This window comes from Myodes glareolus, chromosome 2 (assembly GCF_982192425.1).
Source record: "Myodes glareolus chromosome 2, mMyoGla1.1, whole genome shotgun sequence".
In the NCBI taxonomy this organism is placed as follows: domain Eukaryota; kingdom Metazoa; phylum Chordata; class Mammalia; order Rodentia; family Cricetidae; genus Myodes; species Myodes glareolus.
This window is the reverse complement of record NC_142027.1, coordinates 109,568,117-109,594,991: the sequence shown is the minus strand read 5'-3', so window position 1 is coordinate 109,594,991 and position 26,875 is coordinate 109,568,117. Positions and strand designations below refer to the sequence as shown.

Here is a 26,875-nt window from a genome sequence, read left to right as displayed (position 1 = left end):
GGACAGCCACGGAAGACAGTTGGAGCTATTAGACACATGAAGAAGGTGAAAAGCAGGGCTGAGGGAAGGAACAGCTTTGTCGGTAAAGTGCTTGCCTTGCACATAAAGATATGAGTTTGATCTGCAGAACCCACATTCAAAAACCTGGTGCTGTAGCGTGTGCTCATGGTCCCAGCTCTCAGTGGAGACAGGAGACTGCCTGAGGCTTGCTGGCCAACTGGTCTACCCAAATCTGTGAGCTCCAGATGAAGTTTTGCAAAGTGCGGTTGAGGGGCTGGTGTGAAGGTGTGATGGGTGAATAGGTATTTCCTGCCAGGCTGGTGGTCTGAGTTTAATCGCTTAGACTCACACAGGAAGTAGAGAACCAACTCCCAGTCTCTGCCGCTGCAGGTGCACTATACATACATGCATGTACATGCATGCACACTCGAGAACACACACGTATACACATACACACACACATACACACACAAAGAAAGGTTAAAAATGAAATCCAGTTATGTTATGTGTTATGGGGCACACCTGTGATCCCAGTGCCTGGGGAGGCTGAGACTGGAGGACCTCACGTCTGAGGCCAGCCGAGGCTAGTCATAGTGGGACCCTACCTCGAAAAAAAATGCCTATATGGTCAAAGATCACCAGTCCGGGTTCATGTGTGTCACTTCAGCTCTCTCCCCAAACATGTCTGCACCAATCCCCCTTTCAAAGAAGGCCACATGACTTCACAAACACTTAAATCCACTGACACGGGGTGACTCAGCTGGCAAATGGAGAGATGACGAATTAATTGGTAGCAGCATCTGGAGCTATCCCGTTGACAGGGAAACACACAAATCATGGCCGTTTCTAAAATTGGATTTCAGAAATAGAGCTTTGTTTGTGGGAATTCTTGAACGTCCCCTCCAAGTTATGTTTTAGAAGCACTCCAGTGTTTCGTTACAAGCCCCTGCTTTCCTTTGGGGTGGGACAGCCCCTTCTACAGACTGTGACACACACTGCTCCTCCCTCGCCCAGCCTCTGAGCATCTCAGAGGTACTCCATCCAGTCCAGGTCTTAAGTAATGATGTTGGTCAGAATCCAAGTACCAGACTGGAAAGATGGCTTAGCAGGTAAGAAGCTCGCTGTCCAAGCATGAGAACCTGAGTTCAAATCCCCAGCACTCATGTAAAAATGCCAGATGTGACAGCATGCATCTGTCATCCCAGAATGGGGGAGGCAGAGGTAGGAGGACACTTGAAGTTCACTGGCCAGCCAGTCTAGCCTACTTGCGAGTTCCAAGACAGTGATAGACCCTGTCTCAAAATAGGTAGCCAGAGGGCTGGAGAGATGGCTCAATTGTTAAGAGTATTTGTTGCTCTTACAAAGGACCCAGGTTCATTTCCCAGCACCCAGTTCACAACCAGTCCTAGGGGATCAGACTCCCTCTTCTGCCTCTGAGGCCGCACACGCATGGTGCACATATACACATGCAAGCAAAACATTTGTACACACGAAATAAAACACCTTTTAACATTGTTCTAAGAGGCTTTAGGGTGCCTCGGTGATTAAAAATATGTACTGCTCTTCCAGAAGACCTGAGTTTGATTCCAAGCACCCACACTGGGCAGCTCACAACTGCCTCTAATGCCAGCTCTGGGGACTCAGTGCCTCTGGCCTCCACAGGCACCTGAACTCACGTGGACATACCTATACTCAGACATACACCATACACTTAGTTAAAAACAATTTTAAAGCCAGGCAGTGGTGGCACATGCCTCTAATCCCAGAACTCAGTAGGCAGAGGCAGGCGGATCTCTGTGAGTTCAAGGCCAGCCCGGTCTACAAGAACTAGTTCCAGGACAGGTTCCAAAGCTACAGAGATACCCTGTCTCAAAGAGGAATCTAAAATGGCTGAAAGACACTTAAGGAAATGCTCAACATCCTTAGCCATCAGAGAAATGCAAATCAAAACAACTTTGAGATTCCATCTTACACCTGTAAGAATGGCCAAGATCACAAACACTGATAACAACTTATGCTGGAGAGGTTGTGGGGTAAAGGGAACACTTCTGCATTGCTGGTGGGAAAGCAAGCTGGTACAGCCCCTTTAGATTTCAGTATGGCAATTTCTCAGAAAATTAGGACACAACCTTCCTCAAGACCCAGCAATACCACTTTTGGGTATATATCCAAAGGATGCTCAATCGTGCCACAAGGACATGTGCTCAGCTATGTTCATAGTAACATTGTTTGTCATAGCTAGAACCTGGACACAACCTAAATGCCCCTCGACTGAAGAATGGATAAGGAAAATGTGGTACATTTACACAACGGAGTACTACACAGCAGAAAAAATAATGACATCTTGAAATTTGCAGGCAAATGAATGGATCTAGAAAACATCATATTGAGCGAGGTAGCCCAGACCTGGAAAGGTAATTATCATATGTACTCACTAATAAGTGGCTTTTAGACATAAAGAAAAAATCAGCCCATAATCCACCATCACAGAGAACGTAGACAACAAAGAGGACCCTAAGAGAGACATACATGAATCTAATGTACATGGAAAGTAGAAAAAGGCAAGATCTCCTGAGTAAACTTCTGGGATCATGGGGACCATGAAAGAGGAAAGAAGGGGAGGGGAGAGGAAGGAAGGGAAGCAGAGAAAAATATATAGCTCAATAAAAACAATTTTTAAAAAAGAAACCCTGTGTCTCAAATAAACAAAACACAAAAAAAGCCAAAAAAAATAATCCTTTTTTTCGAAAGTGGACAGCATTCCAAGTGCATTTTCACATGCACATAAAAATAATTGTATCACGATACAGAACATTTAAAAATTATGTAGTATCATTGTACAGAGAGGGCTGTGCATGTGCCAGAGCACACATACAGTGGCCACAGGACAACGTTCAGAGGTCGGCTTTCTCCTCCCATTGTGTGGGTCCCGAGGATCAAACTCTGGTCCTCGGGCCTGGCAGCAAGAACCTTTCCCCTCTGAACCATCTCGCTGGCCCTGATACAGTAAGTTGAGATTCAGTAAGGGCCAGTGGGATACTGTAGCAAATAGTTTATATACACTCATGCAGAACAAGGCAAGAGGCAGAGATCATTACCATTCCAGGCTTGCACATGAGGAAACTGAGGCAGGAAGATGTTAAGAAACTTTCGTAGCAGCGATGCTACAAGTGAACTGAGTCGGAGGAACCATTCCAAGGCCCAGTTATTCCATTCAGGCTATCCGGTGCCAGGGAACACTTTTCCTTCCAGAAGCTGCCAGAGGCTTCTGCTTTCAGACCCCTGGACTGCAAGAGGAGAGTTTGTGCCTCCAGTACAGCTTCCCTCTGGTCGCTATTTTCGAGGTTGTGCTGCTGACTGGTGGCACTCAGACATCCAGAAATCTGGGCTCCTAGCGGACCTCAATGTCAGGCACAGGCTCCACCAGTGGGTGGCGCTGTTTCACCAGTCTGGCCGATCAAAGCTCACTTTGAGGGACAACTTTGTCTCCTGGATATCTAGAAGGCTTCATGAATTTGTGAGCCCCTGGAAGACGGAACCTAAGGGTGCTTCACCCCACTATGTCAAGCCTCCTGCTCCTGGTCTTGCCCACGAAGTTTCCCCTCTGCATATACCTTTCCTTCCTTTTCCCAAAGACCCTTCACAGTGAAACTTAAATGTCCATTCCTCTATGAAGCACCTCTGTCCTCTGGGCAGAGATGACAAGCTCCCTCCTCTTTCCCTCCTACACTTCTTGTGAGAGAGCTTGGTTATACGTCATTCCTGCTGTCAGTAAACAATTAGCAAAAGCCTGCTTTGTGCAGGTGATAGGAATGTCAGTGAACAAGTTGCCAGGCATGGCATGTACACCTTTAACCTCAGCACTCGGGAGGCAGAAGAAAGCAGCTCTCTGTGAGTTCAAGGCCAGTCTGATCTCCATAGCAAGTTGTAGGTCAACCAGGGCTACATAGTGAGACTCTGGCTGTCCTGGCTAGGGTTTCTATTGCTGTGACAAAACACCATGACCAAAAACAGAGGGGGAAAGGGTTCATTTGGCTTACACATCAGCATTGCTGCTCATCACTGAAGGAAGTCAGGACAGGAATCTGGAGGCAGGAGCTGATGCAGAGGCCATGGAGGGATGCTGCTTACTGACTTGCTCTCCATGGCTTGCTCAACCTGATTTCTTATGACCCCAGGACGAGCAGTGCAGGGGTGGCACCACCCACCAAGGGCTGGGCCCTTCTCCATCAATCACTAATGAAGAAAAGGTTCTATATGACTGCCCACAGCCTTGTCCTATGGAGTCATTTTCTTAATCGAGGCTCCCTCCTCTCAGATGACTTTTGTTTGTGTCAAGTTGACATAAAACCATCCAGCGCACTGGCCAAAGACAAAATAATAGTGATAATAACATATAAGGCAGGCACAGAAGAGTGAGGAGCCAACACCAGATGAGTGTGGTGAAGGGAAATTCTGACTTTCTCCAGTTTTGTTTGAGTATGTGTATGGGTACAAACCACTGCATCTGCGGGTGTGGGGTCACAAAGCAACTTGTGGGAGTCAGTTCTCTCCTTCTACCATGATCAGAGGGTAAACTCAGGTTCTCAAGCTTGGCGGCAAGTACCTCTCCCTGTGAGGGGACTCACCCCTTGTGCAGACCTCCACCTGAGGTCAGACAGGAAGGGAAGAGAAGCATGGAAGGGAGTCAGGGGCTGCTAACCGAGAAGCAGGGACCCAGAAGAGACAGATGGACAGATGGACAGAAGACAAGTGACACCCAGAGGAGAATGAGGTCAGACTCAAGGAGTCTTCAGACGTGCCAATGTGTCCCCAAAAGCGGGCTGCATTAAAAGCGATTAGAAGGGCTGGCGAGATGGCTTAGGCAGTAGAGATACCTGCTGCCAAGTTTGACGATCTGAGCCCAATCCCCAGGACCTGCCTGGTGGAAGGAGAGACCCGACTCCTGAAAATTGTCCTCTGGCCTCAACATATGTGCCATGGCATGCACACATGTATACACACACACACACACACACACACACACACACACACACACACACACATTTAAAGAAGGAGAGATTTGAAGGAGGTATCCCATCAGGCATAAGATACCTTTACATTAGAGATAGATGAGCAGAGGCCATAACCCTCAGCCCTTTGAAGGTGACCTCCCTATAGTAACATAAGGTCTCTTAATGGGATCCTGGATACTACATGATCCAGAAGCCACTGGCTCAGGCCTAATTCTTCATCCAAAAGAGTCTGACGTCCACCTCTCACTGGGCAGGCCACCCTTCCAGGCTCCCTGGCTAGCATGGGCCCCTGCTTCTTCAGCAGAGAACACAATGAAGAGGAATTGGCTGGGAAGTAGCAAGGCAGGCCTGAGACTCGATGATGGAACTGGGGAGGCAATGCTGGGAGGGGAATTATTTATCCCCCCCCCCGCAGCTAACAGCAGAAGACCAGCAGGTAGAAAGGGGGTGGTTCCACTACAATACTGAGGCTGGAAGGGTTGTCTCTGGCCTCTGGCACTCCCCAGTGTCAGATGAAAGGGGCAACCGGCCAGTCAGGGTGGCTCAACACTCTTGAGAAACTGAGGCAAGAGGATTGTGAGGCTACCTAGTGAGTAGGTGGGTAGGTTTCATCTCAAACAACGAAGGAATTTGGTGGAGGCTGGAGAGAGAGCTCTGTGGGTAAAGCTTTTCAAAAGATTAGGATCAGACCCTGATCCCGGTATCCACCTGAATAATGTTGGTCATGGGCCAGCAAGATGGCTCAGTGAGTGCAGGGTTTGCCACACAAGCCTAGAAACCTGAGTTCAATTCCTGGAACCCATGTAAATGTAGGAGATGGAAAAATAAAAAAAAATTATACTAGAATTACTGTAAAATACTTAGGTAAATAAAAGACTTCTATATCCATTCTTGTTTAAAAAAAAAAATGTAGAAGGAGACAATTGGCTCCGTAAAGTTTGTCTTCTGACTTGCACATTAACACACACAGACACACCACCACCACCACCACCACCACCACCAACAACAACAACAACAACAACAACAACAATATTTAAGTGTCAAGGTGGAGACAGGAGGATCCCTGGGGCTTTGCTGGCCAGATAACCAAGCTAAATTGGTAAATTTGAAGCTACATGAAACATCATATCTCAAAAACCAAGGTGGAAACTCTAGTACCACCTGAGATAGAACTGAATACCTGCACACATATTCATGCATGTGCACATGTACACACACACACACCAAGAAAAACGAAAAATACAGCAGACGCAGCACACAGCCTCTTCCATTTTAGCTCAGGTCCACGGGGGTGGGAGACATCGCCCAGACACGGGGGGGGGGGGCTTTGAGCTTCCACTTCACAGCCAGGGTGAAGAAGAGGAGGAGGAGGGACAAAAAAGGAGGAAGAATGGGGGAGGGATGAAGAGGAGGAGGGACAGGAAGAAAAGACCGCATCTTAAAGTATTTAAATCAGAACTCCATTTAGCCCAGCAGGCATCAGCCCCCTGAGTAGCAGGCAACCCCACCAGAGCAGGGGGTCGGCCAGCAGGGGATCGTCTGGCAAAGGAGGAATGGGGAGGCAGATGACGCCCTAGAGAGTTCCTACAAAGCCTTCCACTCTGCACATCTGGAAAAGGTTGGCTGGAATACCATCAAAGACCTCCAAGGGGCTCAAGAGTCCGGCTGCCAAGGGCAGAGGAGGCCTGGTGGAGCAAAGCTACCCACCCCTCAGTCCCTATGTGACCCAGGTCTGGCAGACCTCCTGAATCCAGCCCAGCACTGCCAGGGGTTGACTGAGGGACTGGGTGGAGGCACTCAAGGGTGGCATCCATACCACCTGACATTCACTGCACAGAAGAGACACAAGCCTATTCTCCACTGCAGAGCAAGAGAGAGGTTAGGGGTCGTCTCCATGTCCCAACTGAGAAACCGAGGCACTGAACAAGGAAACCCAGATGGTCCGTTCTGTCTCCAGGTCCTTCGTTAGTGCTGACCCGTAAAGGGAGGAAAGGTTGATCTGGGCTCACAGTCCAAGGGCACAGCCCATCAGGAGAGAGCAGTTGGCACATTGCCTCCACAGTCAGGAAGATGTATGTGTTGAGCACTGAGGGTGAGCTTGGCTCACTTTCTCCTCATTTTAAATTTTTACTTCATTTTATTGATTCATCTCTCCCTCTCCCCTCTGTGTGTGTGTGTGTGTGTGTGTGTGTGTGTGTGTGTGTATGTGTGTGTGCACATATGTGCAGGTACCGCATGCATGCCTGTGTGTGGAAGCCAGAGGTCAACCATCCACCTTGGTTTTGTTTTGGAGACAGGTCTTTTATTGATCTGGGGTTTGCCAGTTTGGCCAGGCTGGCTATAGGTGAGCTGGCCAGCGAGCCTCAGGGACCTACCTATTCGCCCCTTCCCTGAACTGGGGTTACAAGTGGACACCACCACACCCTGTTTTTGACCTGGGTTCTGGGACTTGAACTCAGGTCCTCAAGCTTGCAAGGCAAGCCTTTACAGACAAAACCACGTCCCTCAGTCAGGCCCAACTCTTGCTCTGTTCACAGGAAAATCTCAAATCCTTACTTTCTTACCTCACCTCACTCTTAATTTCTCCCAGCTCAATGCCATCCTCAAACCTACACGTCCCCAGAAAGGTACTCACTGCTGTCCCCAGTAACTCACAGTGCTATGCCCTCTGGAGTTATCCCCTGAATGACCAGCGAGCACCAGGGAGCCACCTTCCTGGGCCTCCCCTGTGCTGGGGTTGCAGGCATGTGCCACTGTGCCCAGCTCTTTTACATGGGTTCCTGAGATGGAACTCAGGTCTCTTGTTTGTATAGTAAGTACTTTACCCACTGAGCCATTTCCCAAGCCCAGATGAATTATCTTGACTAGAGCATGAGACTCTTAATCTCAGGGTCCTGAGTTCAAGCCCCACGTTGGGTATCATTTGTAGGCCAAGTTTTCCTTTGCTGGCAGTCACTCTCAAATAACTACTCAGAATCTTAATATTAATTATAAATGTGCAGCCAATAGCTAAGGCTTATTACTAACTAGTTCTTACAACTTAAATTAACCCACTTCTATTAATTTATGTGCTGCCCCAAGGCTTGTGGCATTTACCTTTTCAGCACATCTTGTTTACTTTCTGTCTGGCTGCTGACTCCTCTCTCCACCATTCTTCCTCCCAGCATTCTCTCTGTGTCAGGCTATCTTGCCCAGTCTCTTCTTGAACAACTATCAGCCAATCAGCTTTTTATTAACATTAAGAGCAATACATATTTACAGTGTACAAAGATTGTTCCATAGCATCAATGTAGCCCAGGTTGGCCTGAAGTTCAGTCTCCCTGCCTTGGCCTTTTGAATGCTGGGATTATAGGCACCCAAACAATCTTCCTTGAAGGTCTCTCTCTCCTTTTCCTTTTTTCTTTTCTTTCTTTATTTTTTATTTTATTTTATTTTATTTTATTTTATTTTATTTTGAGACAGGGTCTCATGTATCCAAGGCTGGCCTGGCTATGTAGTGGAGGATAACCTTGAACTTCTGATCCTTCTGCTTTTAATTCTCAATACTGGGATTCTAAACATGCTCCACCATGCCTACTTTACGCAGCGCTGGGTATGAAAGCCAGGACTTTCTGCATGCTAAGTGAGCACTCTACAGACTGAGTCACGTCCACAGCCCCTTACTGTCTAGGGCTGACCCAGGCTCGAGAAACTGAAGCGATGTTACTACCATGGAGAAAGCAGACAGACACCAAGAGGAGCCGCTTGCCTCTGATCTCGGGCTTAGTGAAGTGGGTTCTGTATGTATCCTGTTTTTCCCACCACGGGTTCTATGCCAACCCAAATCAAGGCATCCAGGAATGCATCAAAGGATGGGAATAACCAAAATTGGGCCCCACACAGCTTCAGAAAAACGGGGAGGAGAAACAGACAAGAAATACGGAAACCTGAACGCTGCTGTGTAAACGCTGCGGTTGAAACGTGGCCAGACACGCTGAGCAACTGGGATTCTCAGAGAAAGAATAGGTCCCGAATCAGCTCAGGGTAGGGTGGGGGTCCTGCTAGTATTTGCTTCCCTAACCTCAGAATGAGGAATGCAGGCACACAGCATGCCCAGGCCTGAACCACACCAGGAGCTGCCTGGGGGCTGAGCGCCTGGAGTTGGCTTCTAAGCTCTTCCACCACACATCAAAAGCCTCCGCCTCCGAGTTGATTAGAAGTCAGGTTCCTGCCGGACTTTCACCATGGAACCTCTCAGCTCCTGCTCCAGCAATATCTTGAGGCAGTATTCTGTTTCCTCCACTTTAAAGTAGGAAAACTGAGGCCTTGCAGAACGAATCTTAGCCAATGAGACATCAAGGGAAATCTCTGAGAAGGCTGGGTTGTGGGAAGGTCGAGCTGTGAGAGAAATGGGTGGGAGGAGGACGGCTGGGAGTGGGCCTGCTTGAGGGGGTGGGGCCAGGGTGGGTGTGGCTTTTAAGGGGGGCGTGGTGGTTGGCGGATGTGACTGTGGCTAAGAGAGTGCAGACCCTTGGGAGCGCATGGCTGTTGGAGGCGTGACTGTGGGAAGGTTTGACTGTGAGGAGGCGCGGTTGTGGGAGGGCGTGGTTGTGGGAGGACTGTAGAAGCCTCGGGAGCAGTTAGTTGTACTAGCGCTGTTAAGGGGCAACTCTAACAGCTGGATTTTTCAAACCCCACAATTTAGTTTTATTTACTTTCTTCCTTAGCACCACCCTCACCATCTCCTCTGACCCCTCCTGCAAGCATCTATAACACTGTGACAGGAAGGAGCCTGTGCCTCTCTCGGTTGCACGGACACCTCACTTGCTGGATACAGAATCTGCAGCTCAACTCTCCTCTCCAAGCATCAAGACAGCCAACCCCAGAGCTGTCCTTGGGTCATACCATACAAGGGAACAGAAAGACAAGGCAGGGCAGGGCACCCCAGGTGCCTTTACCTCACGAGGTTGGCACAGGGCCCAGGCCACCGGCAGCTCTGGTAGACTCGCTGGACCACCGTCTCCGAGCCGTTCTGCACCTGGCAGGACACTGTCCTTGTCACCGTGTGATGGCACCAGTGCCTGTGGGGACAGCAACAGTTGCATTAGCCTTGGCCGTTCTCAGAGGGTCCAACGGCAGTCTAGAAGATTGTGCTGTGAGGAAAGGGGTACTGTCAAAATAAAATACCCAACAAAAACAAGGAAGGAAGGGTTGATGTGAACTCAGAGTCTGTGGGTGTGGTCCATCCATCATGGCCAGTAAAGCATAGCAACCAGTCACATGGCAACCACAGTCAGGAAGCAGAGAGAGACAGATGCTGGTGCTCAGCTCGCTTCCTCCTTTTTATTAAGCCCAGGACCCCAGTCTAGGGAATGATGCTGCCCATTTGGAGTGGGTCCTTCCATTTCGATTAACCTGATCTGGAAACATACTCAGAGCTATAGCTCCTGGGTGATTCTGTAGTCTGTCAATTTGGCAATCAATATTAACCACCATCGTTGAGCCCGGACCAGATCTGCCTGCTGTGGGACTCTCTAGAAAAGGCATCCAATACCAAAGAGAATGGAAGAGAGGAGATGTCGCAGGTCCGTAGGAAGCACAGCTTAGAGTAAGCATTGGAGAAATCAGGATTGGAAATCACATAGGTGTAGCTGGAAGCTATTGGCCTGCCTGGTCCTGCAGCCACTTATAAAATAATCACTCAGAGCCTTAATATTAATTATAATCATTTGGCCAATGGCTCAGGCTTATTATTGGCTAGCTCTTACATTTAAATTAACCCATTTCTAATAATCTGTGTATCCACATGATTTGGTGGTGTTACCTGGTCTCTAGTACATCTTGTTGCTCTGGTAGCTAACTGGCTTCTCTCTCAACTCAGCCTTCCTCTCCCTATATCTCTGCTTCAATTTCCCGCCTAGCTATATTCTGCCCTGCCAAAGGCCAAAGCAGCTTTATTCATCAACCAATAAAAACAACACGTATTTACTGCATACAGAAGGACATCCCACATCCCTTAGGCCTATTGTCTTCAAAGAAGAATGAATGGCACCTGGTCACCTGGAATGCCAGAGTGAATGTGGTCAAATGACCCATGATCCTTTGCTATTCTATTAGGAGCCAGCCTCCACTTGAACCCCTCCCCCAGTATCCTGAGCATTGTTTAGGCTCTAATCCTGAGCATCGTCTCTCAGTGAGTAGAATCCATCCTTATCAAAGAGGTCCCATGCAGTTGGCATCCTCCACCAATAGGATCCATCCTTATGTTCGTTACAGATCCTTCCTCTCTAGGCCCTATAGCTGAGCTCATATGTCAGCCAATAGAATTCATCCTTATGGTAAATAAGGTGCTTTGCTACAGAGTTTCTATGTAGCCATGCCTAAAGCTTTGTGGTGATACTATGTATAACAATATACCATGAGATCAGACACTGGACGTTTTTGATCCAGTGTCTGCAAAGATGATACTAACTGGAGTTACACTCTTCCTCTCCCATCCAACTGTGAGGCTTATGGAATCCCCAATACCAGTGGACCCAAGCCAGGACAGCCCTTGAGAGGCTTTGATCCCTGATCCACGTTGTCTTCTCATATTATACTCTAAAACCACACGGTGGGACAGGCAAGCGAGGTTTTACAGTCGCACACGTGGCAGTCAGCAGGTTGTGAAGGGCAACGACCTGCTGTATTAGCTATTTCCCCAGGTCATTCTGTTCCAGGTAGTGAGGGAAGTCACGCTCGGCAAATAGGCAGGGCAAGCGGCGCTTTAAGCAAATCAGCAAATAAATCAATAAATCAGCATCTAATAATTGCTATTTTCTACTTTTCTACTTCATTTTCTTTTCTTCAAATCTGTAGCTTCTTCCTACCCCCAGACACAGTCTTATTGTGTAGCCCTAGCTGGCCTGGAAGTTGCTATGTAGCCCAGACTGGCCTCCCACTCACAGAGAGCCCCTCCACCGAGTGTTGAAATTAAAGGCGTGTGTGGTAGCCCAGATGAACATCAGTTAACACTGAGCTGTGGCGGTTCATCTTTAGAATCTTCTAGAAGACACACCCTGGAAGTGTCTGAGAGGTCTCCTTAGAGCGGTGTAATTGAAGTGGGGAGGCACGCTCCGAATATGGGTGGCATCATCCAGTGGTCGGTCTGGAGTCAGGCACAGAGAAAGCAAGTTGACTGCCGGCACCCGCCTCTCCCTGCTTCCTGACTGAGATATAGTGTGACCAGCTACCTCAAGGTCCTGCCCACATTCTCACCTGAATGAACCCAGACTAGAAACTCCCTCCCAGAAGTGTCCACAGCTTTGTTTCCTGTGATTCTAGGTCTTGTCAAGTTGACAGCATGAACTACCAGAGACCCCATGTCAGGGACTGAAAGGAAGGGAGAGGACTTGGGCTCTGAGCCCTGCTGTCATCCTAGTCACTGACCTGCGGATCCCATGAAGGCGACTCAACCCCACCTTGCCGCAAAAGGCTACTCTAGTGGGGATGACAGAGAGGGACAAGGTTACAGCACCAGAACACAGTGGAAGAGGTCCAAACACCTGATGAGCACAAGGAGCTACGGGAACAGAGGAGGGTCAGTTCTAGGAAAGGCTACCAGCTAAGCACTGAAAGATGAATCCATTAACTGCAGTTATAGCCGTCATCAAGGGACAGCATTAGTATAGAAGGATAAGTGTGGGTCAGCAAGTGTGAAAGAGACACAAGCATGTCAGAAATCCTGTGGAACTAGAAGTGTCCCAGAGGGCACAGACCTGTCGTATCAGCTCCTCTGGATGCTAGGGCCACTCAGTAGCAGGGCACCTGTCTAGAATCCCCATTGAGGGTCTCGGGTGTGACTCAGTGGTAGAGCCCATACCTAGAATCCCCCAGTGAGGGGCTGGGGTGTGACTCAGTGGTAGAGCCCCTGCCTAGAATCCCCAGGACAGGGACAAGAGTATGACTCAGCAGGACAGTGACTGGCTACAGGAAGTAAGAGGAAAGGAGACCTGAGCAGAGGTGGAGAAGGGGACAGAACAAATAATATGAAGATTAGGCTAAGATGTCTAACGGGAACATGCTCCCATCCCCTCCACCTACCACTGTATCCTAGAAATTTCAAAGCTAAAAATAAGTCCCAAGCCATATTAGAAAATGAGAAGCAGTGGGCTAGACATTTTGAGGCTTCCAGGAGAGACGGACAGCAGATGGGAGCAATTTGGAGGAGGAGAGCACAGCCGGAAATATGCAGCCAACAGGACCAGCACTAATGATGGGGGCAGGTCAGGAGCAACACATGTGGCCAATATGGAAGAGAGCCACCCCCAGGTGACTGTCAAAGGGAAAGGCAGGGACCACAGTGTCAGAGGGTAAGGCAGGGACCACAGTGTCAGAGGGTAAGGCAGGGACCACAGCATCAGAAGGTAAGGCGGGGACCACGGCGTCAGAGGGTAAGGCAGGGACCACAGCATCAGAGGGAAAGGCAGGGACCACGGCATCAGAGGGTAAGGCAGGGACCACAGCATCAGAAGGTAAGGCGGGGACCACGGCGTCAGAGGGTAAGGCAGGGACCACAGCATCAGAGGGAAAGGCAGGGACCATGGCATCAGAGGGTAAGGCAGGGACCACAGTAGAAGTGGTAGAGGGCAGAAGTAAAAACTATCTCTCTCTCTCTATCCCTGCTGGTATCAAGAATCAAGCATCATAGCTGAGAGGAGTGATCCACACCTACAGTCTTAATATTTCCGAGGCTTTTGCAGGAGGAATGGAAATTTGAAGCTATCTTGGGCTACACAGTGAGTTCAAAGCCAGCTGATGATCTTCAATACGCCCTCAAATCAAATAGCTGAAGTCTTTTACACACTTGTTCCCCGTTTTTCACCCATACCACCAGTGTACCAAAAGTCAAGGTGTCCTCCTCATGCAGTTATTGGGGCACGCCTGTAATCCCAGCACTCAGGAAGCAGAGGCAGGCAGATCCCTGAGTTTGAATCCAGCCTGGTCTACATAGCAAGCTGCAGGACAGTCAGGGCTATAAAGAGAAATCCTATCATGAAGAAAAGGAAAGAAAAAAAATCTCAAGGAAACGAGGTGTGATGGCACATACTTGTCATCTTAGCATTGGGGAAGTAGAGGCAGGAAGATCGGGAGTTCAAAGTCATCCTCAGCTACCTATTGAGTTTGAGTTCAGCCTGGACAACATAAGACCCTAACAAGAAGGAGTAGTGAGGGAGAGGAGAAGAGAGAGGATGAAGAAAAAGAAAGACAGAGACAGAGAATACAGTTAGAAAAAAATTATCAGACACGGGGTGGTGGCAGTGCACACCTATTTAATCTGAGTACTTGGGAGGCAGAGGCAGACAGCTATCTAAGTTCAAGGCCAGCCTGGTCTACAGAGCAGTCCCAGGACAGCCAGGGCTAACAAATCTTGGCAGTAGTGCTATTTTCAAAGCTTGTGGCGACTTCAGGATGAAGGACCTAGCTAAAGGAAGTAGGTCACCGGGGATGCAGCATGGGAGTTATTATAACTGGTCACTTCCTGCCAGTCTTTTCTTCCTGGCTGGCCATAATGTGGCCCCACAGTGATGGACCGGATCCTTTGAAACCACCAGCCAAAATGTACTATCTGTCCTTCATTGTCCACTTCAGTTGTTATGGCCATGATAAAGCAAAGGTGACTTTAACACAGAAGGAAAAACAAGTCCTGAAGTTGTCTGACCTCCACAGTTTGGATTGACATTATGGCACACTTGTAGAGGTCAGGCAGCAACTTCACGTGGGTCCTGGGGATTGAACTCAGCCAAGAGAGCCATCTTTACCCGCTGAGCCATCTCATCAGCCCCTTTCTCTTCATTACCCTATAGCATGGGTTCTGCATCACCACTCCGTGTGTGCTGCCCAAAGGGCACAGAGCTGTGATTCTTAAATGATCTACTGCCAATCTGAGGACAATGCCCACCCTTGAAGCACATCCCACGGACACTAGAACAGACAAAGAGTCCAGTCACCTCTGGATCACACCAGGTTGTTTCCGCAGGGAGATGAACTGCAAATTGGAAAGCATTTTCCAATGGTTTGAATCACCCTTTGCAGACATCCGATGTTTTCATGGGCTGTCAATGGCTTCCAGCAACCAAAACCTGGCCCCAAACGATGAAGACAGCAAAACAGAGACACAGAAAGAGGGTTCTGGGCCTGTCCAGATAGTCTTGCAAACCCAGCTCATCCGGGCTGGGGAGGAGGCGCAGGCAGTGAAAGAATTGCCGCGAAAGCATGAGGACCTGAGTTTGGTACCACAGTCTCCTTGTGAAAACTGCCAGGAATGGGGTACACCTGTAATCCCAGGCATATTCCACCACCTGCCCACACATCCCAAGTCTGTCTGTGCTGCAGAATAATTCCAGCCAGAAAGATTTGGCAAGAGAGGTGTGACTCCTTGCGGACATCCCTTTGAGGATGGAGCCAGACACACAGAACTTGTAACACACACACACACACACACACACACACACACACAGAGAGAGAGAGAGAGAGAGAGAGAGAGAGAGAGAGAGAGAGAGGGAGGGAGAGAGAGATAAAATCTAAATAGGACTGGAAAATGGCTCAGGGGCTCAGGGATTCAAAATGCTTGCTGCTCTTGCAGGGGATCTGACTCCTGTTCCCAGCACCCATATCCGGCTGCTCACAACTACTTATAAGTCTAGCCCTAGGGAATCTGCCACCCTCATCTGGCCTTCCATGGCACTGCACTGCACTCATGTGCATATACCCCACATAGAGACACATCCATACACATAAGCTAAATCTTTAGAACTTGGTGATGACAAGCTGCTCCTTAGGCTGAGCAAAAGAGAGATGTTTGGTTGAAAGAAGCAGGCTGTCACTCTTTTTGACATTATCCGAGCAAAATATGTTCCCTATGGCCCTGAGCAGGTGAGCTGCAGCTCCCATCTTAGCCAATAAGAAGTTAGAGCTAATGGCCAAGCAGTGTTTTAATTAATATAGTTTCTGTGGGGTTATTTCAGGTGTAAGCTAGCCAGGAGGCCAGGACAAATAAGCATCCCCGAATGCAGGTGAGTTGCAGCTCCCACACCTGGGAGCAGCGAGGGCAGGTGAGCTGCAGCTCCCACACCCAGAGACGGTAGCCCACGTGGGACTTAGAGATCCACACCAACAATAAGTTCAGTGTGAGACCACAGAGTTGTGGCCTCCAAGGAGCCAAGGCAGAATCCAGAATCAAGACAAAGAAAGATGGTTCAGTGGGTAAAGAGGCTTGCTGCCAAGCCTGATGACCTGAATTTGAACCCCAGGCCTCACAGGGAAGGCGGAAAACTGACTCCCTCGAAGTTTGTCCCGACTTCCACATGCTCACCATGGTAGTTGCACTCACATGCATGCACGCAAACACACACAATGAGTAAGTAAACAAAGAACTAGATGTTTTAAATTTGTTTGTGTGTATGGGCGTTTTTCCTGATTGCATGTAAGTGTGAAGTGTGTGCCTGGTATCCAGGGAGGCCAGAAGAATACAGCAGACCCCATGGGATGGGAGTTACAGATGGTTGTGAGCCATATGTGGATGCCAGGTCCTCTGCAAGAGCAGTCAGAGCTCTCAACTGCTGAGCCATCTCTCCAGCCCATAATAAGTAAAAATTGTAAGCCTAATGTGGAGGATAAACCGTGATCCCTCCACACATTCCACCCATGAGTGCTGGAGGCTGGGATGACCACTGAGGTGTCCCATGTCACTGATGGGATAACATGCCTGACAAAAGCAATGGAAAGGAAGAAAGGATGTGCCTGCTGTGGAGCATGCATGACAGTCAGAGAATGACGTTTGGGACACGCTTCTCTCCTTCCGCCTTGTGGGTCCTGACGGTCCAACTCAGGTCATCAGGCTTCCACGGCCTCTACTCACTGACCCATCTCAACACCTGACTCACAGCTTGGTCCACTGCAGGAGGAAGTTGTCATGGCAACAGGAGGGTGCAGTGGCCGGTCAAATCGTATCCTTAATCAGAAAGCAGCGAGAGATGGATGCTGGTACTCGGCTCACTTTCTCCTCTGTTTCTGACTTAAGACCCCAGCCCGTGGGATGGTGCCAAACCTCTTCAGTGTGCAAGTATGGTTAGAAGCCAGAGGTTAACCCCTGTCATTCCTCAGGTCCCAGGCATATTGAGTTTGCTGCTGTTTGAGGCAAGGTCTCACTAGGCAGAACCAGGCTGGCTACAAACTCACAGAGATCTACCTGACTCTGCCAACCAAGTAGTGGGATTAAAGTTGTGTGCCGACATGCCTGGCCAAATGACAGGTGGAGCCAACCAACTGTAGAACCTAGAATCTTCTGATACAGTCAGACATATTATCCATTGCGTGCTAACCCCCTTGCTTTGATGTTTAAAGACTGGCCTGGGACTCATCAAGTAGGGTAGGATGGCTGGCCAGTGAACCCTAAGGAGCCTCCTGACTCCACCTCTCCGGCTCTAGGATTACATCCATGAGCTGCCATGCTTGTTTTGTTGTTGTTGTTGTTGTTTTATTTTTTAAGTTTGTATTGTTATTACAGAGCGGGTGAGTGCACACATGATGTGTACATGTGGGCATGTGTGTGGTGGAGCTCAGGGGACACTGTGGAACTGGGTCTTTCCTGTCACCTTTACAGAGCCCGGGAATCACACTCAGGGGGTCACATGATTGTAAGGCAAATACTTCTCCAACTGTGACCCAGCCCAAACTGCTGATTTTAGATTGACGGGGTGCTGATCTGAGATTCCCACAGCCACCACCCAAATCTCCTGGCAAAACAAGAAGGCAATAGTGTGGCGCCTGGATTCTGGGAGCCACCACTGAGCCCTGAAGGATGAAGAACATGTGTGGAATTGTGTCCCAGAGGAATCACTCCCTTGCAGTGACCCTGCAGAGAGAGCAAGCTATGTGCCTTCCTCCTATTCTTTCACTATTCCATGTGTTCATTCACCAGAACCTTCCACGGTGAGAATTCCAGAGCCTGCTCCATGGGAGCGAGCCCTTCATGAACCATCAGCTCTTTCCCAATATGCTGGTCAACCCAGAAAGATAGTTAGGGCCATTTAGGAATCAGATTTCCTATCCAGCACAGTCACAGAGGGGTTGGACGATTAGGACAACGGATCTACAGCCATTCATAGGTGTGTCGGAGAGGAGCGCTGGGAGAAGAGGGTGCCGAATGCTCTCCCCTGGGATCAGTTGCCCCTGTGACAATTCAGGACACTGAGGAACAGGTCCTGGCTGGATCTGGGCAAAGCCCACAGAACTGAAAAGCTGAGTAGCTGTTTCTTGTTTTTAAATCCTGGACCCAGAACCCAGTGCTCTAGTACTGAGCCAGGCCCCAGCCCCTCACTGGGGGATTCTAGGCAGCTGCTCTACCACTGAGCCAGGCCCCTAGCCTCTCACTGGGGGATTCTAGGCAGCTGCTCTACCACTGACCACACCCCAGCCCCTCACTGGGGGATTCTAGGCAGCTGCTCTACCACTGAGCCAGGCCCCAGCCCCTCACTGGGGGATTCTAGGCAGCTGCTCTACCACTGACCACACCCCAGCCCCTCACTGGGGGATTCTAGGCCCTGCTCGACAGGTGAGGCACCCACCCACTACTCACACCCCCTGCCTACAAGAAAGCAGGAGGGAGATTAGGTGGAAAGAGGAAGGGGGTCAGAGAGAGTGGGAGGGGTAACCATAGGTGAATATTATCATAACACACTACATAAACTTGAAGCGATTGCTTAGTGCACAAAAGCCATGCACATGTGAGGGCCTGAGTTCAAAGCCTCGGAACAGGTGTTAAAAACACAGACAGACAGTGTGAGACTCTGTAATTCTAGATCTCCTGCAGGAAGATGGGAAGTGGAAACAGGAGAGTCCCCAGAAGCCCGCAGGCCAGCCTGGACTTGGCCCTGTAGAGACAAGAGACCGATCTCAAACAAGATGGAAGGCGAAGATGGACAGCTGAGGCTCTCCTCCTGCTTGCACACACGCTCCACCATGGCAGGCGCATGTCTCTTATGTACACTTAACATATGCTAATGAAAAAAGTTTTAAGAACCTTAGAGTTGGGCGTGATGATTGACATATATAACCCCAGCATTTGGGAGGCCAGATGAGGCAAGAGGTGATGAGCCAATCTACCTCCATCTTGGGCTTGAAAGTCATCTTACAGTGAAGACAAACTAGATGCATTCCTGTTGATGATTAATCTGTTTCTCGAGGACTGGGCTGTGCCCGACCTATAACTTCACTACAAATGATTCTGTCCTGCCTGATCCAGGAAGTGGCAGCCATGCCTTTGTTTCAGGAGATGTTTATGACCGATTTGCTATGCTTCTGCTCTGCTTCTGTAACCCCACCTATTTGCCTACCAAATCCCCCATTTGGAAACTCCCAACCTCTGACCTATAAAAACCCTTATCTTCCCCACGTCTGAAGCTGACCTTCTGAACTGCGCCTTAAAGGGAGGCAGCCTGGGTACATGAATAAAAAGCTTGCTTAAATTAGTTTGGCCATGATGATTTGGGATGGTGGTCTTTCTCCTCACTTCTTTGCGATTAGCAGAGGATCAGGAGTTCAAGGCCAGCCTGAACTACACAATGAGACCCTTATCACAGAACAAAAACATCCAGCAAGATGGGTCAGTGGGTAAAGGAGCTGCCAAGCCTGACTGCCTGAGTTTAATCCCTGGGACACACTTGGGAGAAGGGGAGAACCGACTCCTGTAATTTGTTCTCTGAGAGCGCACACTAAAATACAAGCCAGAGGAAATAACCAGTAAGCAGCACCCCTCCACAGCCTCGGCCTCAGCTCCTGCCTCTGGGATCCTGCCCTGTCTGAGTTCCTGTCCTGACTTCCTTCAGGGATGAACAGCAATGCTGAAGTGTAAGCCTAATAAGCCCTTTCCTCCCCTCTTGCTTTTGCTCATGGTATTTCACTGCAACGGTAGAAACCCTGACTAGGGAAGGTGCTGACCCAGGAAGACCATTGGGGCTCACTGGCCAAGATCCTGTCTCCAGAGAATAAGGTGGAAAACAGGACACCACACACACACACACACACACACACACACACACACACACACACACACGTATGCATCTGCACGCGCTAACACATCAATAAAGAAAAAAAAGGTTCTCTTGCCTCACTCCCTCCCTCCTACTCTCTGTCCTTCTTTCCTTCCCTTTCCTTACTTGTCTTGGGACAGAGTCTCTCTCTGTAACCCTTGGGTAGTCCTAAACTCATGATCCTCCTTTTTCCACACCACTAAAAACTGAAATCACAGGTTGCACCCCCAGGCCTGGCCCCAGTCTCCAACAGGTGAGAAAATCAAGACCCCAAGAAGGAAATGGCTGCCCACAGCGGCCCAGCAAGCTACGGGCAGAGTCAGCAAAACCCCAAACTGCTGTGTTTCATTTTCTCACCGTCCATCCCCTTGCGATCCACAGGGAGACTGGTTCCAGCGTTCACTAGAAGGAAAGCGAGACCCGATAAGAATCTGCGGAATGCAAGCGAGTGCTGAACAGGAAGGACCACAGAATTTGGCATCAGATATCCCAGGGCTGCTGAGGCTGCTGAGGTTGCAGGGAATGGCAACCAGAGTATCTCACCATGGGCAGTGCACCTCCTGGTCCTGAGTCCAAAATAACACATCTACAAACGTAGGCCTGCATGTACCCTGCACGCCTACAATCCCAGCACTGGGGAGGCAGAGGTAAGAGATTCCTGGGACCTGCTAGCTAGCCAGTCCAAACAACCAATGCTCTCCAGGTTCACGGAGAGGTATTGTCTGGAAAATAATAATAATAATAATAAGGTGGGGTTGGGGAAATAGTTCCGTGGTTAAAGTGCTTGCCACCAAGTGTGGGGACTCATGCAAGTGAAAGACTGAACACAGATTCCAGAATCCATCCCGCCAATTCTGAAGCTAGCCTTTTGTGTCCCTCCAAGCCTGGATTCTCTTTCCTGCCTCTTTGAGGTGGTTATGGCTAGTGGTTCCCGAAGTTCGCGACTTGTGAGTTCAGACGAAGCTGAACACCTTAAGACCCCACAGCTGAAGACGAGCAAGCTGATTCCAAAGCCTTGGGTGAGGATCGTGCTGTGGAATCCCTGACATTGTGTTGGGCGAGCCTTCCCCGGGCTCCAGGGTACAGGCTCCCTCTCCTCTGCCAGCAGCCCACAGAGCAGGAAGGACAGCCATGAGGCTGGGAGAGCTTCGGAGCTTTTCGTACTGATGTGCGGATAAAAGGCTGGAGCGCTGTGGCAGCTGTGCAGGTGTCTCCCAGCAGCTGTGCAGGTGAAAACCAAAGCAGCCCAGTGAATAGCTGTCTGGGGACCAGTTTCCACTGCCCCCAGGGTTCCTCAGACAGGGACAGCCTCGGGCTTACCCTGCAAATATTTGGCAAGATGAGGTCATCTCTAGGTCCGCAGGGACTCTGAGATAACGTCCAGCCTAGCGGTGTCAGCTAGAAAGGCACATGTGCTGATCGTGTTCCATTGTCCCTTCCTTCCAATTGTCACTTCCGGTGGGCAGATCCCAGAGTTCTGGTCCCCAGCTTCCCAGTCAGAGGGCGGCTTAGGATACACATGTGATCATAAGAACACATATGAAGAAGGAGGTGAGCTGGTCTGCAAGGAACAACACCTGTCCTCCTGAAGTCACCAGACTGAGTCCTGCCTGGTCCTTTGGTAGCTCCTGTCCTGAAACACAGGGATCCTATGTATACACACACACACACTCACACTCACACACACGCTCATGCGGGCACGCACACACACACACACACACACACACACACACACACGCGTGCGCATTCACACACACACACTCAGGCTGAGCTGGACCCACATTCAGACTTTCATCCCATACAGACTCTTCCAGAAATGCCTCCATTCCTCTTACCACCCTGCCTCAGTGGGACACCACCTCCTCCTCCATGGTTTCTCAACAACAATGACCCAGTTAACTAGGGTTCCCAGACCAACAAAGTTCATACCCCTCCTTATGTAAGGAGTCCCTCTGAGCATGCTCAGTGCCACTTTGGGAGTGATGACAATGGAGGTAACCGAGTGGCTTTTGAAGACACAGAGAGGGTGACTGACTCACACATTTTTTAATCGGGGTGACAGTAAGTATGTGTAAATACGCCTGTGGGTGCACTCGCCTGCGTGAATGCATTGGAGATCAATGATTGATGTCAAAATATCTGCCTCTATCACCCTCAACAATATTTTTTAATTCCACTGAAACTGGAATTCATCGAGCCAAGCCCTCAGCCCTTCACTGACATCTTCTTGAGAAACATTGTATAGCTGACACACACCCCCAGCCCCTCGCTAGAAGATTCTAGTCAAGTGCTCTACTGTTGAACCTCACCCCAGCCCCTCACTGGGGGATTCTAGGCAGAGCACTTAAAAGACCCTGAGTTCCATCTTTAGTACTGCAAGACAGACAGATGCATGTGCATAAAAGCGTGCCACATTTTTCTGATGACCGCCCTACTCTACCTTTGAAAGATAAGAATTTGGAAAAATTTAGAAGCCCTAGAAGTGTAAGGAACAGCTAAGTGGCTGGAATGACGAGTTGAGGGGGTGGGAAGTGAGGCTGGGGCGGGATTAGGAAAAAGCCAATCAGAGAAGGCCACAGGGCCTGAGGCAGTAGGAAACCGTGTAAAGGCGTTTAGGTAAGGCCAGGACCTGAACTGAGGCAGGCATCAGAATTTTTTCTCTAGCCCCCTCCACAGACACTGTGGCCCGGGCAGCTGAGACCCCTGCCCCCACTGCAGCAGACTGTGTAGAAATCCGAGCTGCCCTCGGCCTGTTACAGGCAATTAATTGTCCCCCTTTGTTCTCCCGCATTGATCAAAGGCAGATGTCCCCCTAGTGGAAGGGTGCAAGGAGCCCACCTCTGCTCTCTCTCTCTCCCATCTCCCCAGACTGCCGCGCCCAAGTCCTGCAGGCACGGCAGGGGCCCGCCACCACTAGACCACAAGAAAGACCCAGAATCACCCAGAGGAGCTGCAGCTGTTTTAAGTTCTTGATTTGTCCCTGCAGAGCCATCCTCCCTCCCTCCCATGCCACACACCCTGCAGTCTCACTGATTAAAGGGTTTTCCTTCCAGGAACCCCTGCAGACCCTAGCGAGGGAGATTCCCACAGAGCGCCAGAGAAGCCCCGACTTCCGCACCTAGACCCGGGAGCCACCGCCGCGCTTGCTTGTGGGTTCCTCTGTGGGATCAAACAGAAAATTAAATCCATCGCAGGCTGCAGAATGAGCCGAATTAGGCTCATCCATGAAAAATCTGAACGCTAATGACTTGCAGTTGCCTTACCAGAAAGGTTTCCTTTAATCAACCCTGGGGTGGGTTTGCCAGGCTCTGGGCTAGAATTCCTCGGGATAAGTTTCTCTCCCTGCGGAGGGGAACCTCACAATGGGACATTTGAAGCAGTGAAGTCTAAAAAGTGCTCTTGTTTTCCTCCTCCTCCTCCTCCTCCTCCTCCTCCTCCTCCTCCTTGGCTCACCGGTGCCGGGGTGGACTTTCACTGATGAGGAGCAGACCTTTGAATCACCCCATACTCCTGTAAGGAACCCCAAGAAACTCACTAGTTCAGCCGTTTGGACTATGGTGGTGTCCTTTTCTCTGGTCTATCAGTGGTTCCTAACTTTGGTAAAGAGGTATTTGTGTCAAGTCTCCCCAGGAACAATGGCACACGACATCTGAGGTTCACACCAGTCAAGAGGGTCACTGCTATCCCCCGATAACTACGTTCATGATTATCTATCTTTTATTACAACTTTAGCTTATTTTATTTATGTGTGTGTGAGTGTGCACATGGAGGTCAGATGACAACCTGCAAGAGTTTCCTCTCTCCTTCTACCATGTGGGTCCCAGGAATTGAACTCAGGTCCTGAGACACATCAGCAAGTGTCTTTACCCTCTGAGCCATCTCTCCATCCCCTGCTTGCTTCTGCATAGGCAACATTCAACATGGGCTGTCATGGAGTCCTAAATGTTAACTAGGTCCCTAGCTTCTGCAGCCTCAATGCAGTAACCTACATCACGCATACATATATGGTGACATGCTTTGTCCTGGACGATTCACAATGCACAACTATGGTTTGAATCTGGAATATCCCACCCAGGTTCGTGTGTTACATGCCTGTCCCCAGCAAGAGACCAAATTCATTTCCCAGCACCCATTCAGACAGCTCACAACATGTGTGCGTGGGTGTGCATGTGTGCACTTGAGAACACAAGCATGTGCCATCCAGAGGTCAATGTTGAGTGTCTTCCCCAATTTCTTTCCACCTCCATTCATTCATTCATTCATTCATTTTTGAGGCAGGGTTTCCCTGTGTTGCACTGGCTGACCTGGAACTCACTCTGTAGTCCAGGCTGGCCTTGAACTCAGAGATCCATCTACCTCTGCCTCCCACGTGCTGGGGCTGGGATTAAAGGCGTGCGCCACAACAGTCTGGTTTTCCACCTTTTTAAGACGGAGTCTCTCACCGAACCTTCAGTTTACCCGTTTGACTAGCCAGTTACCTTCAGGGATGTGCCTGTCTCTGCACCCCACTGTTGTGGGATAACCTTTTGGTGCACTGTGAAGAAGTGTCTCTGTCTAAGCTGCCTTCTGATTGGTTTAATAAAGAGCTGACTGGTCAATAACTAGACATGAGAGAGTAGGCAGGACTTCCTGGGAGAGAGAGGGGAACGCTGAGGAATCTGAGGCCTGGGGAATCTGCCAGTGGACCACAGGGAAGTCAGATATACAGTATGGAGGAGCGGTAGTGAGCCACATGGCAGAATGCAAATTAATATAAATGGGTTAACTCAAGTTTTAAGAGTGAGTTGGGAAGGAGCCTAAGCTAAGGTCAAGATTTCATAATTAATAAGAAGTCTTTGTGTCATTATTTGGGAACTGGTGGTCCTAAGGAAGTCCAGAGCTGTACCCCACCCAACAAGTGCTGAGGCTGCAGACAAGCAGAACCACGGCCAGCTTTTACAGGGTGCTGAGACTCCAGACTCAGGTCCTCATACGTACACAGCAAGCCCCTCACCCATGAGCCGTCTCCCTAGGGTGAGGATACTCTCTGTACGTTAGGATGGTCTGCCACCATCCATCCAAATGCCAACTCTGAGATGCAGAGAGGCAGAGGTGTGGTACCCAAAGCCAGAAAACACAGACTCTGAACTGGGCTCAGGGCATGGTTAGTAGAGTGCTTGCCCAGCATTCATGACACCCCGCCTTCCATTCTCCAGCACCACATAAAGCAGGAGTTGCAGCAAACACCTGCATTACCATGTTCAAGAGGCGGAGGCAGGAGGTTCAGAGGTTCAAGATCATCCTTGACTACCTAGTCAGCCTGAACCTACATACACCATATATACATCAAAACACAGGTTCCAGCTCTGCCTGGCTCAGCCATTCTTTAGCTGTAAGACTTTGGGTAAGTCCTTCCTTGTCTCTTTCTTGAGACAAAGAGCCCGTATTTCCATAGCAAGGGACACACAGCAGCAAGCGAGCAAACAAACAAAAAAAAAAAACGACAGCAGTAGGAGTCTGCAAATGTTTCAGTGGAGAAAGGTGCTTACCGCCAAGCTTGACTCCTTGAGTTCGATCCTCAGAACCCATATGGTGGAAGGTGAGAACCGAGTCCTGAAAATCACTCTCTGTCCTCCACAGGCATGCCACGGCGCCAATGCCCACACACATACAAACTCATCAAATAAATAAATAGACTTTTTTTTAATCTTAAAAACTACAGTAGTGAGGTACTGTTTCCAAACTTCGGCCTGTAGAATTCTGTAGGCCTTGAAAATGTGTTGCTATAAATAGAGTTCAAACGCAGAAACTGCCCCCCTGCTCAGGTCTCAGAACAGATCAGTAAGGACTGGATGGGGGAAGGTGCGGCTTTGCTCTGCGAATTTCCTGGGCCTAGCCATCACTCAACAGGACCTTGGCTGATGGTGCACGGGATCCTCCAGGCCTCGGGGTGGGTCATGGCCCCTGCCCTGGAAAAACTGACAGCTCCAACCAAACCAGATCCTGGAGAACATAAACAAGAAGACTCTCCACCAGGCTCCGGTACACGGCCAAAGCAGAGAAGGTGACCTCCAACTCTCTCTATGCAGTCATATGGGAGTAAACTCTACAGCCAGAAATACTCCAGCCTTGCACTGGGACCGGATGCCCCAGAGAGGCAAACAGACTCTTGTTTTTCTTCACCATCTGCTCTGGCTTTCAGAGGGCTGAGGCTCTGGCCCATCCCCCTTCCTTCCTGCTGGTCTGTCACCAGCCTGTAAGGGTCCAGTTACCACAGCCGGGCAGTGCGCTGACCTCAGGACAAAAGGCTTTGGTTAGTGGGTCAAGCTAGAGGGACAAATCCCTGGAGTTCAATGGCCATAGCCAATTGGTGAATTGGATTCAGTGAGACCTTGTCTCAAAAACAATAATAGATAATGTGGAGAGGAACTGAGGAAGGCACCTCACACCCACTTCCGGCCTCCACGTGAAGGGTCACATGTGTGCATGTGTACGAACATGCACAGTGTACGCACACACGTATAACACACAAGCACAAATAATGACTCTGGAAGGTAACACACAGTAAACAGGAGCACTTGAGATTACAAACATGTCGTGATATTTCGTTTGTATTTTAATAAGTAAAGCTTGCCTGAAGTCTAGAGAGTAAAACAGCCATAGTGGTTACAGACCAGGCAGGGTGACAAACAGCTTTAATCCCAGTAGCCACACTAGTTGCCATAGAAACAGGGCTGTAGTGATGCATGTCTTTAATCTCAGCACTAGGGAGGAATATAAGATGGGAGGAGGCAGCTCTCCGTCAGTCTCATTCTGAGATTCCTGGAGGCA

General features: G+C 49.5%; 1 protein-coding gene across 2 annotated transcripts in view; it reads right to left on the bottom strand.

Moving 5' to 3' along the window:
* Positions 1-26,875, bottom strand: part of Col26a1 (collagen type XXVI alpha 1 chain) — a 137,562-nt gene that overhangs the window by 91,837 nt on the left and 18,850 nt on the right. For both annotated transcript variants that reach the window (XM_087903513.1, XM_087903514.1), the window contains exon 2: positions 9,953-10,075. In XM_087903513.1, coding sequence (XP_087759639.1) covers positions 9,953-10,075 — 123 coding nt within the window. The remainder of the gene's footprint in view (positions 1-9,952; positions 10,076-26,875) is intronic.